This window comes from Astatotilapia calliptera, chromosome 19 (genome assembly GCF_900246225.1).
Source record: "Astatotilapia calliptera chromosome 19, fAstCal1.2, whole genome shotgun sequence".
In the NCBI taxonomy this organism is placed as follows: domain Eukaryota; kingdom Metazoa; phylum Chordata; class Actinopteri; order Cichliformes; family Cichlidae; genus Astatotilapia; species Astatotilapia calliptera.
The window spans coordinates 26035166-26051696 of record NC_039320.1 but is presented as its reverse complement, the minus strand read 5'-3'; the positions used below and the strand labels follow the sequence as shown (position 1 = coordinate 26051696).

The 16531-nt window shown below is 39.3% G+C and overlaps 2 protein-coding genes across 3 annotated transcripts; both read left to right on the top strand.

Annotated features, from left to right (window-relative positions):
• The first annotated feature begins 33 nt into the window (after nt 1-33).
• olfm4.1 (olfactomedin 4, tandem duplicate 1) lies at nt 34-15461 on the top strand. The gene is made up of 6 exons (XM_026152078.1): nt 34-86; nt 13489-13629; nt 13729-13905; nt 13998-14210; nt 14280-14427; nt 14506-15461. Exons 2-6 carry the CDS (start codon nt 13576-13578, stop codon nt 15339-15341), a joined length of 1428 nt encoding a protein of 475 aa, XP_026007863.1. The 5' UTR covers nt 34-86; nt 13489-13575; the 3' UTR covers nt 15342-15461.
• lrrc74a (leucine rich repeat containing 74A) lies at nt 7589-13219 on the top strand. Of its 2 annotated transcripts, XM_026152076.1 has the most exons (13): nt 7589-7909; nt 8036-8208; nt 8284-8391; nt 8495-8588; nt 8842-8852; nt 8966-9047; nt 9139-9224; nt 9293-9487; nt 9574-9669; nt 10472-10615; nt 10806-10910; nt 11041-11126; nt 12494-13219. In XM_026152076.1, exons 1-13 carry the CDS (start codon nt 7798-7800, stop codon nt 13101-13103), a joined length of 1902 nt encoding a protein of 633 aa, XP_026007861.1. In that variant the 5' UTR covers nt 7589-7797; the 3' UTR covers nt 13104-13219. The 2 variants fall into 2 exon arrangements, with proteins under 2 accessions (XP_026007861.1, XP_026007862.1); XM_026152077.1 differs by lacking the exons at nt 7589-7909; nt 8284-8391 and having other exon boundaries at nt 8041-8094.
• Nucleotides 15462-16531: the final 1070 nt, after the last annotated feature.

Genomic DNA, 16531 nt, shown 5'->3' with positions numbered 1-16531 from the left:
CTGAGCGAAAAAGATGAGGAAAGCTGGTGATGATTCAGTGCAGCTGGTCTCAGGGGATGAAGAAAAAGCCTGATCAACTTAGCAAGGTGAGTTTAATGTTATGATTTATTTTATTTTTTGATGGTATGTTCAATGTATGTTACTTGAATTATACAATGCTCAAGTCATTTTCCACCTCAAGTTTCTCAATATTAAACCTTGTAGTAGGGGTGGGCGATAGAAACGATATAAATTTGGCCAACGATAGCGACTTTGACGCTCTATCCATAGCGCATGTTGATGATGTCATCAAGCTGCGCCTGTTTTGGTAGAAAGCATAGCTGCAGCTAAAACCATTATCATCTGCAAATTATGCTGGGCGACAGTCATAGCAAAGAGATGAAGCACTTTTGAAATATGGGGAAAGCCAAAAACTGCGCTTCCTCCACTTCCGTAACATTGATTCATTAATGTTGAATTCTCTCGCAGCTGTTCTGTTCCCATGTTGTTGCAGTATATGAATGACTAACCTCGTATTGTGGATGAATAATCTCAGTTGTTCTCCTGACTGAAGTTTGGCCCGTGTACAGCATCCTGCTATGCGATTGCATTTGTCCCTGACCACCAGAATCCCTCATGTTAACTTTTATCGAGTGGAAAAAAGTTGGCGTTCATCCTCCAGCTTCACTGTGCTAATGTTATGCTAACATAGCTGTGTCGCTAGCAATCACGTAGCACATCATTATATAGCAGGTAGTCCAACTTCAGTAACCCTGCAAACGCCACTGCTGTTTAGTTTTCTGTCTTCATTAATGTTGGAAGTGATAGCAGAGCTGTACGTTTTAATTAGCTTCAAAAATCTCTGTCAGAACATGCTATGAAATGTTTAGGTGTAAACTAGCGAGCTAACTTCCTGTTAACTTCTAACTCCTTTAAATTTAATAAATTCTGTTTTCATGGATGCCTGGATGTTAAACTTAATTGTTACACCCGATAAAGCAGCAACGCTGATGATTTTATTAAAGATGGAAGAATTTAGACCGTTTTTAACTCTCAGTGTTCGTTTGACTTTGGGACCTGAAGAGGAAGGAGTTTTGGACCCAGATTACTCCACGAAGCTCCTCACTACAGCAGCCATAATGCTCTGACGATCCATCAAGCAGTGCGGCTTGCCAAAGTTGTACTAAAACATTTTTAACAGATTTCTGCACGCAGAAATCGGTTCGCGGTCAGTAAGCACAACCAGAATTCATACATAAGGCGCACTCTCGATTTTTGAGAAAATTAAAGGATTTTTTGTGTGGTTATACAGAAGAAAAGAATATATATCGTGATATATATCGTTACCGCACATGCTTCAAATTATATCGCCCAGCCCTACCTTGTAGCTTTATTTATTTTATTTTTGGCTTAAAAGTAAACAAGAGCAACAAAAAAACCCTAACTTTTAACTTTTAAACATAAATTCATGTGAAAACAACAGCCATTCCGTTAACCTGATTACAGTCTTACTTTGTTAAATATAGTGAAATTGTATAAAATAATACGGTATCATACCTAAAAAGTTGAATATTACGGTAAAATACTGGCAGCTGTGGTTGCCAGAATTTCACCGTGGAAAATATAGTGATAATGCAGAATACATAACGGTATATTTGTTGATAAATGTAAAATTCACAGTGAACTTTGGTTTTTGTACAATTATTACATTGAAATAAAAAACTATTATAAAGTAAACCAGTTTAAATACATTTTAATAAGCTTGTTTACCGTCTCCTATTGACAAAGCACAGAAGAACTGTATAATACAAAACATGCCTTTTTATTCAAAAGTTCATATTTACACGAAATTATTGGCAGCTGTTGCAGCCAGAATGTGGTCTAAAAAGATTAAGGTCCAACAAATGAGGTAATAAACACAATAGGGCTAATAGGCATAAAACTTACATTCTTTGACTTTTTGTCATAATTTGCTAGAAACATTAATAAAAACCAGTAGAGACAATGATTAAATTAAACAGTTAATATCCATCCATCCGCTTATCCTTTTTCAGGGTTGTGCTGGAGCCAATCCCAGCTTTCATAGGGCGAGAGGCGGAGTACACCCTGGACAGGTTGCCAGTCTGTCACAGGGCTAACACACAGGGACAGACAACCATTCGCACTCACATTTACACCTATGCAATTTGGATTAATCAATTAACCATGCAAACACCACAAAGAAAGACCCCGGCCTGATGGTGGAATTGAACTCAGGACCTTCTTGCTGTGCAGCAACAGTGCTAACCTCCGTGCCACCATGCTGCCCTAAACAGTTTATATTTAATAATCAAATTAATGACTAAAAAGGCACTGATCTAATTAATATCAAACTTAATACAACCAAAAACAAATAAGTACATAATAAACAGTCAAACAAAATTTAAAACACTTGATACTTGCAGTGGTTGGCAAAGTTTCTTTTTCTCCAGATTGATAGTAGAGGGCTTTCAAAACAGTCTCTGACGGTGTCTGAGGAACTGGAACAGGTTTTGGATCCAATGTGCTGGAGGACTTGCATGTTGTTCTTCTGATGCTCGGTGTAGATTAGCCTTCTTTCCTTGCAGTCTGAAAGCAAATACAAAGCACAATAGAGCAAACTGCCCATTTCAAAAGCAAATATACAATCTTACATTTAATAGAGCTGACACAATTAATCGTATAATGATTAACAATTGTCATGCATTGCAATGCGGACATAAAGCATTTTTAATCCATTCAGAAGAAACTAATTGATTATTAAATACAGTCCCGATCAAAAGTTTAAGACCACTTGAAAAATGGCAAAAAAATCATTTTTTGCATGGTTGGATCTTAACAAGGTTCCAACAACATGCAACAAGCAGAAATGGGAGTGAGACAAAACATTTAACTTACATTTCACAAACTTAAACTGGGACAGGCTGTTTTACAGCTGATCAAATGTTTAGGACCACTTGCCTTTAAAAGGCCAAATCTGTGCAAAACTGTGGATTCATTGTCATTTTCTGTCAGGTAGTCAGACTGTCAGGATGTTCTGATGGCAAAAGCAAAGAAAAATTTCCTTTTTGAACATGTCGACTTGTTGAACTGCATAAGTAGGGTCGCTCACAGCGCGCCATCGCTGCTGAGGTGGGATGCATTTAAGACGGTCATTTCCTAACTAATCCCGGGGGTTATGGAACAAAAACGTGAAGTGGAAGACCTAAAAAATCCTCAACCCAAATTAAGGCCATTAGTGGTGAAGAGCTTCAAAAAAAAATTCTCTGATGAGAAAAAAATATAACCTTTTTTTTTCTCCTGTAAAAAAATGCAACCTTGATGGTCCTGATGGCTTCCAACCTTACTGGCATGACAAGCACATCCCACCTGAGATGTTTTCTACGCCCTACAGACGAGGGGGTGCCACAATGGTTGGGGAGATGCTTTTTCCTTCAGTGGAACAATGGAGCTTCAGGAGGTGCAGGAGTGTCCAAAGGCTGCTGGCTATGTCCAGATGATACAGAGAGCATTCCTCATGACTGAGGGCCCTCATCTGTGTGGTAACGACTGGGTGTTTCAACAGGACAACGCTACGGTACACAATGCCCGTAGGACAAGGGACTTCTTCCAGGAGAATAACATCACTCTTTTGGACCATCCTGCGTCTTTCCCTGATCTAAATCCAACTGAGAATGGACAACAGTTCCAGACAGTAGACACCCTTCGTGTGGCCGTCTTCACCACTTGGAGAAATGTTCCCACTCACCTCATGGAAACGCTTGCATGAAGTGATCAACAATAACAGCGGACCAAATAATTATTGAGTTCACGTTTGGAACTTTCTGTTTTGGGGGTTTACCCATGTTTTTTGGAGGTGTGGTCCTAAACTTTTGATCAGCTGTAAAACAGCCTGTTTCAGTTTAAGCGTTGTTTTTAATAAATTGCATGCTCAAAAAATGTTTTGCCTAACTCCTATTTCTTCTTGTTGCATGCATGTTGAAGCTTTACTTGGAACCTTGTTAAGATCCAACCATGCAAAATATGATTTTTTGCCATTTTTCAAATGATCTAAAACTTTTGATCAGGACTGCTGTTATTTTTAGGTTGTACAATTTGTTTTCGTCAGCCACATACATCACAGTGGACCAACACGTGCAGCCTGTGTTCAGACAAGTTTTGAGCAATAAAAAAAAAGTAGCTTATATGTAACCTCCTTTATTTGTTGATGAAAAGAAAAAACTGAAATGAAGTTATCATGATGCATTGGGAAAAATATATATTTTTCGGGGCAAAATGTCTTTAGTTTTCTAATAAAATCTCTGTTACTGAGCCTCACAGGTCCTTTTCTTCTGCTGTTGTGCATCACATGCCAGCAGTGCCTTCGCACATGCGCGATTTATTTGCAGTCTGGATGCAGTGGGGTAAAAGTCATCTGTTCCATCTTCCACTCTGTCACCAATTATGAGAGGCAACAGCCTTAAAAAGTTCCAGTTTTGTTTGTGCTGAGAATTTGTTGAGGACTGACCTCACACGGCTTTGAAGAGGTACCAGAGTCAGAGTATTTAAACTGTTTAATGCTCCAATTCAGAATGGAGTAGGCGAACCATTCTTTTTCTTCACAAAAAAATTTAAGAAACAGCACAACATCATATGACAAAATGCCATAAAAATCTTGTGTCCTAATCAAAATGGCAAACCTGGCTGACAGATGTGAAAATATTTTAAACAGTTGAAAACTGACTCAAACTTTACTCCTCCTATATCTGGTGTACCTTCAGTCTTGAGGTGTTCAGCAGGAGAGTTGTACATCTCTGTGGTGCATTCTGCTCCACACTGATTTGGACCACCCTGAAAAACAGATTGCATCATTAAACAATATCTACAGAAATGATGTGTACGACTAAAGCAGAAGCCACCAGTGCAATGTGAGCCCAAAACATGGTCCCTTTAACTACAGTTTTATCTATTTATTTCCATAACCTAAAGGATTAACAACTTCGAAGGCATCTTGGTATAGCAGTAGTTTGAAACATAATGGATTTTGGTTTAAAAAAAAAAAAAAAAAGAACTACTTTGAATATCTTACCATCTCTAATGTCACACAGTATATCTGATGAAGACTCAGCTGATTGCTCACCTGTTACACATATGTGGATCCCTTGACCGCCTCACAAAGCTTGGAAATACCCTCATCAGATAATGTTGTTTCAGTTTTAAGACATGTAGTGAACTTATTCAGAGTATATGACTGACCCAACTCATATATTTTTTTAAAATTTCCTCATCGATCTTTTATTCTAATAAACCCGAATTACGGGAACACCTTTAGATCTGTTCAGTTTTATTTATTTTATTTTAATTTTATTTTCATTTAGCACCGCTTAACTGTCAAAAACTCATCTCTATTGCTTCAAATTGCAAGGTAGAGGTCCTACAGTGTTAATCTAGGATAAATGTTGTCTCGGCTTCATTGATGACATAAATGCCATTTGGTATTTGGCCAGAAGTGACTCTAGACATGATTCGACAGACAAGAATTTAAACCACAACTTAACAATTTGGCTGATGCAAAGAACCACGAGGCAGTGATTCCAGCTTAAATGTATTCTGGATATTGTTAAATATTCTTACATTTTTTGTTAATGTTTGCCAGGTATCCTGTTTAATATTCCCTTTTCCCCTGTGTGTTTTGTTCAGTTTTGGTTCCCCTGTCTCTTTAATCTGTGATTAGTTTCAGCTGTCTTCCCACCTGTTGTTCCATTGCCAGCTACATCTGTGTCAGTCTCCCTTTATCCTTTGTTGTGTGTTTTGAGGCCTATGTTCACCTCCAAAACCCAATAGAGAAGCCTCTGTTTCACAACCAGTAGATTAGAAGCTTTTATACGGTATTTAATTTTTAAATGAACAATTTTATTCTGAATAAACATGAAAAAGATTATTGTTTCATTGTATTTAAGTAACTATCATGGTCCTGAGTCTGCACACGCAGTGGTTTTGTTTTGATTATTTTTCTCGTGTTCTAGTTTTATTCTGATTTTGTATTCTGTCTGGAAACTTCCTGTTTTACTTTGTAGATCCGTGTGTGACTTAACTGTGTTTAGCTTGTGTTTCCCCGTCATCTTGTGATTAGGATCAGCTGTGCTTCCCCCCTCTGTGTCATTTCCTAATTACCTTGTGTGTGTGTGTGTGTGTGTGTGTGTGTGTGTGTGTATAGCCTGGGTGTCGGTCTGTGCTCATCGCCGGTTCGTCTGTGTTATTTTAGTGTTTCTCCGTGTCTCTCTGTTTTCTGTTTCTCGCCTCATGTCTTCCCTTTGTGTTATGTTTTTAGGTCAGCTTACTGGCTTTCCCAGTTCAGTTTACTTTGTAATTCTCATCACTGCTTTGTGTCTGCAACTTGAGTCCTCCTTCTGCAAACAGCTATCCCAGCCGTGACAAACTCCTTAAAACGCATATATTTGTATATGAAAAAAAAAAATAGCCTCCTGAGATTCTACGCCCTCAAAAATAATACATTTGGACTTTTCTTCACCATATTCACTCAATAACATTTTAATTAATTTAGGGTTTTTTGTTTGCATTTTATTAAACAATAAAGGTTTCATTGTTTGCATGTTTTTTAAACACATGTATTTAACAAAGTAACAAGTTCCTGTTCAAAAATAAAGATTCATTTTTAGCATAATGAAGACAGCTGCACTCTGCAGCCTGGCGTGGGCTGAAACACAATGCTAGGTTACTGTTGTTATTTAATGGTCCATTTGGTGCCAAATTCAGGATGTAGAAGTTACAGCTTCAACCACTAGTAAAGCTTTCACTTGCTCCTAGCAAGTTTCTAAAACTTTGTGCCTTTCCCCCCCCTATTCCCTTGATTATGAGCCTTTACTACGTGTTTACAGTAATCTAAAAAAACTCATTTCTAAGAACTGAAACCTGTTTCAAAGATGGATTTTCCTCCTTAAATCTTCATATAAACTGAAACTTGTGTTGACTAGTAAATTTAAACGATTAACTAAATTTCCTTCTCAGCTTGCTGTCTCATATCTGCTGGCATCTAGACCTCAGCGCTGCACTTGCCCACAGTCATTCAGAAATTGGCCAATTCTTGTGTGGAAATCCATAAATCTCTGACATAATGAATGAATTAATCCTTGTTTCTCTATCACTGGTGAATTCTTGAATAAGTGCATTTATTTCATGATTTTTTCAGCATTATAATGGCTGTGAATGCTCCATATTTTCTAGAAGGAGTAAAGCTTACATATAACACCAGTTAGTAATCATTACAGTGGAAATGCAGTCAATTTTCTTTTTGCTAAATAACTCCAGTATTGATCCAGTATTGACCCATTAAATTCTTTATATATTAACACTTCAACGGTGCAGCGACTGGTAGCTCTATCTGTTAGCATTAGCATTTGCTCATAAACATACACTTGCTTCCATCAAACTGATGGATTGTCACAATTTCAATTAAGAAGATCAAATTACATTTTTATGAAACTTCCTCTGCACACGTATCATACTTTGCTTGTGACAGTCATGTGTTGAATTTTGTAAATGTGGGAGATTGTACTAATAAATAACATTGGATGAATTAAATTACAGCACACTATAACTGTAGGTTTTGCTTAGGATTGTAACCCGAGTGATGCATAAATTGTTAACGACACAAGACACACAACCTGAGGGGTAGAATTACCCGGGGCATAGTACAGGCCCCTTTCATTTCACAGGCCCTGTTCTTACCAGGCACATCACAGCCTGATGTTTGTGAGTGGGAACCGTTTCAATAAGGACAAGTTTTAAAGACAGGCCGTAATGTCGATACCGTCATTTGAGTCCCTCTGCTTAAAAGACGATGACAACTGTCCATCCCCAACTGATCTCGACAGCTTTGGCGATGAGTTTGACAAAGACTTGGAATCAGATGGTGAGCATATTAAATTCAATCATGGAATAATCCTTGAGGTTCTTGTTTAAATACTAAGTAATTTAGTAGTCATTACTATAAATCTATACATTGGTTATATTAATTTATGACTTTTATAATATGCAGGAAATAAGATCAACAAGGAGATGGACACTGCTGAGGTGTACATGCAGGCCTGCAAGCTGGTAGGTGTGGTGCCGGTCTCTTACTTTATTCGAAACCTTGACTCTCCAGCTGTGACACTCTCCCACCATGGGCTCGGACCTTTGGGATGCAAGGCACTTGCTATTGCTTTAGTGGTATGTTTAAAATCTAAGAGCTGTTAATCAATGAGGCACTTTTAAATAGAAAACTGATGATCAGGTTTTATTTAGACTGATACACAAATAAGCGCCCTGGCACTGGCAGACAATTCAATTCAAGCTGAGGGAGCCAAATACCTCATGGAGACGTTGAGGGCTAATTTCACCATTCAGCACCTGGTATGTAAGACTGCAGGTTGACCACTGGAGGGCACAAGTGTATTTCAGGTCTAAATCTGAGAGCTCTACATCAAGTTTGGTTTTAATAATACATTTTTTGCAGGATATATCCCACAACCATCTGAAATCTGCTGGGGCTGAGTATGTGGCTAAAATGTTGCTGGACAGCATTTCGTTAAAATCTGTGAAGCTTTCAGGTAATATGCACGTGACAATGCATTTAACTTGTCAGATGTTACGTGACAGATGACTGGCATCACAAACAGTCAGCTTACATTTGTTGTGTCGGGGTTGCCTTTTTCCTGACAGGTTAGTCGAGGTTAGTTTCTGATTGGTTTGTCTATTTAACAGCGATAATTATTGTGATCTTTTTTTTTCATGATTGTTTTGAATGCATTTTCTTCCCTGCAGGGAATGGATTTACTGATGATGATGCTAAATATTTTGCAGATGCTCTGTCAGTAAGTTATCAGTTATGTCCTGCTTTTTCACACATAACAACCCATTTTAGTCATTTCTATATTCATAAATTGTTCTTTTGCTACTTGCACCTGTCACATATTGTTACATTCAGACCAATTCCAGGATAAAGGTACTGGATCTGAGCCATAATGAGTTTTGTGGAAAAGGAGGGGAGCATTTGGGACAGCTGCTGGGTATGGTAAAAGGTCTTAATAGGTCTAAGACTAGTTCTTAATAGCAGTATAGATGTATTCTTTCACTGACTTGGCTTTCTTATTTCTACAGCAAACAATGAGGGCCTGGAGGTGCTGGACCTCAGCTGGAATCATCTAAGAATGAAAGGGGCTGTGGCTTTTTGCGCTGGGTTAAAAGTAGGGCTGATTAACAAAATTTGTTAGTTACTCTGTGTGCAGCATTTCATCACAGTCTTCCCATTTAGGTGAATATGATGTTAAAGCACCTTGACTTATCGTGGAACGGTTTTGGGAACGAAGGTGCTCTGGCAATGGGAGAAGCCCTCAAATTCAACACCACCCTGGTGCATCTCAACCTCAACAATAACCGCCTGACCAATGAAGGCGCCAGCATGCTGTGCAGGGGTCTTGAATTCAATGACACACTCAGAGTCCTGACGGTGGGTGGATGAAATTGCATTAGGGTAACGTATATCACAGTCATGGCTTCAAGTGAAATATCGGATAATGTCTTCTATTTCTTTAGTTGGCTTATAACTCTTTGACAGTAGAGGGCGCACTGGCTCTAGTCAACGTGGTGAAGAACTCACCTAAAACTGCCTTGGAGGAGATCAACATATGTGTGAGTGGCTGTGCATCCTGCTCTGCTCCATGTCATGACAGATTACCACAGGCTGTAGGGACAGTGCATCCACAAATCAAATTTACATATTGTTCTGCTGGCCTGTAGTCGGATTTATCCATGTGAATTGTTCTGGTGCAAATGTCCCAGTTCTTGAGTTATTGGTTGTAGAGATGTGTCTACATTTAATAGAAATTGACTTGTGATGCTCAAAGCACTCAAATAATACATCTGAAAAACCCACAGTTATGTTTCTTTCCGCAGATCAAGACCCAATTAGAGCCGAGCAATTCTTGAGCAATTCAGAGCAATTCTTGCACGACGTCCTTTTTTCTTTCTACCAAACGACATAATCTAATGTAGACATGCAGCTGGTTGATATTACACCATAGCAGAAAGCATTATCAGCGTTTACATCCTGCCAAGCTGTCACAATCACCAGGTTCTCGTCATGGGTAAATGCACACTTCCTTCTGTACAGTTATGCAGTCAGCAGGTGTTGTTTTATGGAGAAAAAATAGTAATGAAACTGCTCACAACCAGGTCATTTCTGGAAATATTCAGTGCCACTGAAACTGAGCAACTCTCATCTAAAAAGTCTATACAGAGAAACTGCACTACAGGCCAGATTTAAACATATGTAATTATAAGGGGAACTTTCTCTTTAAGCAACTCCTTTTTGCTCTGATTTCAGTTCAATTTTGTGTTCATATTAAGTCAAAGTTGTAATTTTTTCCTTTTTTTTTGACATAGGAAGCAAAATGTGTGTGTGTGTATATCATGTTGTCTTTTATCTGAACAGAATGTGCTGGTAAATGAGCACTTTGTGCATCTATTGGAGGTGACGTGTCAGGAGCATCCTGGTCTGGATGTACAGTATGGAGGCGTAGGAGGCTTCATGGCTAAGAAGCCACCAAAACGTGTTGATCCAATGAAAGTCATTCAGGTCTGTCTCAGTTGGTCGAATGAGCATCTGACACATACTGCATGAATTTTATTGTGAAAATATACACAATATATCTTTATTTTTATTCTTTCTTTCTTTATTCAGAGTATATTTGCTGTTCTGATGTTTACTTATTTTGTTGGTCTGCATTTAATTATTGTCAAAATCACTTCTACCAATGCTTCTGAAGGATTATCTGGACCAACGGAAACTGCGGCTGTGGGATTTCTTTCGAAACATCGATAAAGATGGCATCATGAGAGTGTCTGTTACTGACTTCAGGAAAGCAGTTCAGGTTTTCCAAACAAACTGTGATACTGTATATGGAGCCGTGTAGAGTCAGTGCATTTCACTGAGAGTTTACTGTGATAAAGAGAGCAACTATGAAACTGATTCCCTTTTCCTCTTTTGTGTGAAACTGTAAGCAATCAAGCATTCCCTTGGACCGATACCAGATTGAGGAGCTGATTCAGAGACTTGATCGGGACAGGACAGGAATGGTGGACTACAGGTGAGCATTTCCCATACTGACTAAATATACTCACATCTGACGCTTCAATATTTACGTCACAAGGTGGAGCTTTGGCGTGTTAAAGCTTATCATTTTAACATTTTGATTGTTTTTATCTCTCGTTTACTGATAGTACAGCTGGGCATAGAGTGTCTTAGTTATGACCTGGGAATTTGCCCAGATCTTAAGTTCAACTGACCCTATCAAAACTAAGAGTAGCTGAAAACCTCTTCAAGCCTGAAAAGTTCACTCACTTGCGGCAGAAGTCTATTTGACTGGTATATTAGGATATTGGGTTGTCTCTCGCACTGGTAAAAGCTTTTTCCAAATATTCACAGATCTACTGTATATATAATTTACTACAGAAGTTGTTTTTTCTTTTTTGCAAATCTGCCTGAAAAGAAATCTGATCACATTTTTTAAGTAATCCTACTAACAGACAAACAGACAGACACACCAAACTAATCGCAGAAGCTCCACTGAAGTAGTGATAGTGTTATATATGTATAGTTATGTATAGCACAGAGAGAATCATAAGCTAAGAATAACTTGTATGGGAACTTTTCTTCCACAGTTTGGATAAAAACACATGTTAAAGAAGTCCACGTAGCTCAACATGCAAACAGATGGTAAACCATGTGGTCTATACATTCATATTTTTATATAGGTGTTTTATAAACTACATGAAAAGTAATGATCATAGGTTTAAGAAAAAGCTAACCCTTTTCCGCAGTTGTTTAAAGCAGACCACAGATTCAGCCATCCTGACAGGCTGAGGGAGGTTGCACCAACGTTTAGAAGCTACAGTCTCAAAAACATGATCGCCTCTAGATTTAAATATGAGCATAAAATATATAAATATGACAATTATAAGACCCTGATCATATGATCAGGGAGGTTACTGCTGGAATAAGGTTAAAGCAGATCCTCATGCATACAGAAGCCTGGGTATGATGGGCTTTATACTGTATGTAATTCATCTGGGGTACAGTGAACGTGCAAAAATTCCACACACAGGTGGGTTCAAACTAGGACCATCATGCAGTGTTAACCACTGCCTCATTGTTCTGCCACACTGCACATAGATAAATACTAACATTTTGAAATTAACTCTAACTCAGCCAGTGGAATGAGAAGCTGTCAGGTCCGAACACAAGAACCTCAGTTGTCGAGATTGAAATTGAGAGAATATTAAGGACACCCAAGCAGTAATTGTAGTGACGTTGTTAGTGAGGTAGGAGAGGCTGTTCAAGTTGTTAGGCTTCACAGAAAAGTGCAGTTGTGGAGAGACAGGTAGATAATTGGTTGGCGTATGAATCTAAAAGCAGTCAGTGATGTTTATACTACAATCTGACCATTCTGTGCAGGGGACTGGCAGATACAAGGAAACAAATGATGAGGGATCACCGCCGCCAGCTTAGGAAATTTGAGTCCCGTCAGAAGAAAGAGAAGCAGAAGAGTGACCGCATTCTCAAAACCTTCCAAAGTGCTGTGGAGGCGGTGACACCTCACAGCTCCATAGTCATGTCTCCAGGAGGTGCCAAAGAAGACTCGAGTGGCCCTCAACACTTTTCCGCCACCCCTCTCAGCTCTTGGCACCACATTGTCATGTCCAACAGCAGCCGCTACTCTGTCACTAACATGAGCAACATCCACCTGCCCATGTTAAGAGGCGCCACGCCTTACCGTCCCACCAGCTCCTCCGGGATGCGTTCGTACTCCCAGCCAAACCTGTCGGCCGATTCCCCTCGCTCTGCTCCAGACAAGTCCATCTCTGCTCAGGGCGTTCGCTCAGATCCAGAGATGAGCCACAGCAAGCTAAGCCCCACTGCTAACAGCCTGACGAGATCCAGGCCCGCTCTCAATGTAAAGCAGTCAGAGGGTAAAAGTAAAGTCAAAGCCAAGAAAATGAAGAAAAAGAAACCGAAGAAGAATGCAGACAAAGCTTCAAAGAACCCTGCAGTAACGGTCAAGTGACATGAACACTGTATAATGCTGTATTACGTGATATATTATACATGTGATTTGTTTTTCCCTTGGTTATTATGTCATGCAATATTTTTAAATGAATAAATAACACATTTGATTATCAATCTTATCTAAAAATCTATATTTATTGCTTTAATAAGTTATCAGCGGTCATGTCTTCGCCACCTTGCAGTTAACGACACTGAGTGGGATGGGCCTTCTTCAGAAACATAATATTTCATTATGGTATTCGGGAATGGTGTTCTCATGCGAGCCCACACTCTTGAGGATAATTGTAAACAAACATCTGACGTTAATTTCTGTTTGCTGTAGATAAGAACGAGCATTATATCCTGGCATGTTCCTCAACTAATAATTCTGTGAACTGAGACAGGTGCTGTGTCCTCTGATATGATGGAGGAGGATCTATAAATTCAAATGATCCACCTATCTCAGTCATAACCACTCTGACTGCAGCAGAATGATCGTCACTCTGTATTTCTCAGCACTGCTGAGCTCCACAGTTGCCTGGGAGGTACGCATGGCATGAGGTAGATCAAGCGATTCATCTTTATTCTTTAAAGCTCCGTACACATTTAGGTGAGACGACTTCTTCCATCTAACTCTTTTTTAGGGAGTGAGGAGCGTGTGGAGTGAAGGGAATCCAAGAAATGAGTCCGGAGGTGGAGGTGGTGAAAGGTGCTCCTGTGACGCCTTCCTGCCCGGTTCAACTTTTCCTGTAGGTGATCTGGTGGTGATAGAGCAGACAGCAGTGGAGATCTCACATGAACTGGAGCTGGAAATGGGCAAGGTATTTAGTCACAAGGGAACGTGTGCATTAAAAGATTGCATAATTGTGACAAAAAACATTTTTGAATGTTTTTTTTCCCAATTAAATTTCAGCTGGGGGAATATGAAATCAAAGTGACAGAATATGAAGAAAAGATCGTAAAACTCACAGCAAAAATTGAAAAAATGGAGGAGAATCCTGATGGCTACAGTGAAAGTGAACAGAATGAGATAAAGATTGAGATTAAACAAGTGGAGGCCTTGATTGTAGACCTGCAGCTCTCCATCAACGGCTCCACTGCTGTCCTTAAATCCCTGCGTGTACAGGTATGTCCCGAGCTGAAGGTGTTTTAAAAGCCAGCAGAAGCAGTGGAGATCCATTGTGTTATCTTTCAGATTACAGTCATGGTGGAGACCCTGAACAGGCTGGAAAAGACCTACGACAAGAATTTAATTCTGGTGACACGCCGAGAATACCTTAAGGTGCAGCTGCAACTAGAGGAGTGTGAGAGACGTCACCAGGAGCTTTTCTACCCCAACATTGGTAAGCTCACTTATACCGTCATTCCAGTTGTAATCCCTGTTTTTGTGATTACAACCTAATTTTCGTCTCCTTCTGCAGGTTCATGTGCACACACTGGTATCACCAAGCTCAGCAAACCCATAGTAAGCCAACTGAATGCCCATCTAAATGCTGGCTACAAATTTGGTGGATGGGGGAAAGATTCAAAACCTATTCCAGACAGAGAGTCCATGTACTGGTACTCTGGGTATACAAGTGCCTCCATTATTGACATCAGGTTCTACACTAACTACAAGAACCTCATTTTAAGAAACCACTTTCAGCATCACAGCTTACAAACCAGCTGGCGTGGCACAGGAACCAATTTTATCTTCCGTGACAACACTCTGTATTATCAGATCAACAGCCCGTTTGGGTTAGCTAAACTGAATTTCACCACAATGGCATATGAGTCCAGGGTGATCCCCAAGGCTAGTTCAGGCTTCTCTTATGCATACTTTTCCAGTCAGAACTTTGACTTTGCTGCCGATGAGACGGGGCTGTGGGTGACCTATGCCACACAGCAGTCTGCCGGTCGGATGGTCATTGCTAAAATAAATGAGGCGTCTTTTGGGATAGAGGAGAAAATGGAGACTAGTATCTACAAGCCGGGTGTGAGCAATGCCTTCATGGTTTGTGGCACTTTGTATGCGGTCAGGACAATCGATACCATCACTGAAGAGATATTTTACAAGTACGACACTAAAACCAAAGAGGAAACTTACATCAGTATTCCCTTTGAGAGGTTCCAAGAGAAGTACTCAAACCTGCACTACAATCCCGCTGACCAGAAGCTCTACATGTACAATGATGGCTACTATGTCCAGTATCACCTGTGGTTTAACCACACAGCTGTGGCTACGACCACCACGGCGCCACAAGTTCTTTTAACCTAAATTGAAGATCTGATATTTTCTGAAGTATCACATCATATGAATGAGCCAACTATTGTCTCATCTTGTCGAGTAATGACCTCCTAATCCTTCTTGATTGTTAATAAATGATTTCAAGCATCACACAAGTGTCATGAGTGTCTTTTTTTGTGAACTTTGAAAACTAAAACAGAATTAAAATAAAAATGGTTCTTAATTGTACCTTCAAACACTTCTATTCTACTGTAGAGGTAATATCTGTTGTTTTAGTTAGTTTGCTAACTATTAATACAATATTTGTAATTATTATAACTTCCCTGACAAATCATTGATAGGCATGTCTACAAGAGTGTGAGTCCACGGTTTCAAAACCTATATTTTTATTGTAACACCTGTACTCATTTTCCTCAATCTTGCCTCAGATGTTTGCCCTCTATTCAGTAAAATTTAAAAAGATTAAAAACAAACAAACAAAAAAAAACTAACACTGAAACTGATCCAAACTCAACTAAACATTTTCCCACAATAAAAATGAAACTCAAATGTGGAAATCCACCCTGGAAATTGAAATTATGCAGAATTAGAAACAAAATGTCAAAATGAAATAAAAATAAAACTTCCTTGAACATACAAAACTATAACATCTGTGTTGACTGCAGTCATAAATGATCTAACTGAACCACTGTATGCATGTCTGCATTTAAAGTGCAATGGAATAATCATCCTGTATGTGCAGTAACTTGACTAAAAACTGCTACAGTCAGAGAATACGTCCTACCCCATTTCCAATGATGATTCCTACACGGACTCCTCTCCCACGCCTCATCCCCAATTTGCAAACCCAGCTCCTCCCATGCATTCTTCACAAAGTCAGATTTAGAATTCAAATACTCTGGAAAAACATTCACAAAACCAGAAACCAACTTGTTAGAGTTCGGGGAGCCCAGAAGGAGCTTAAAAATTGGTCCCCCCTTCTGGAAGAGATGGAAAGTTTAAAATACTCTGACGAACATAGTTTCTTATCTGTAAATATCGAAAAAATGTGACTCAGGGAGAGAGAACTTATTCTGCAATTGGGTAAATGAGACACCCAACACAGGGTTCTATTCCTGCATATAACAAACGTGATCCCACCTTGCACTGAACTTTATCGTGTTTACAAAATAAACTAGAGGGCATTCTTAGGCATATATGGGATGGAGACATTCAGACTT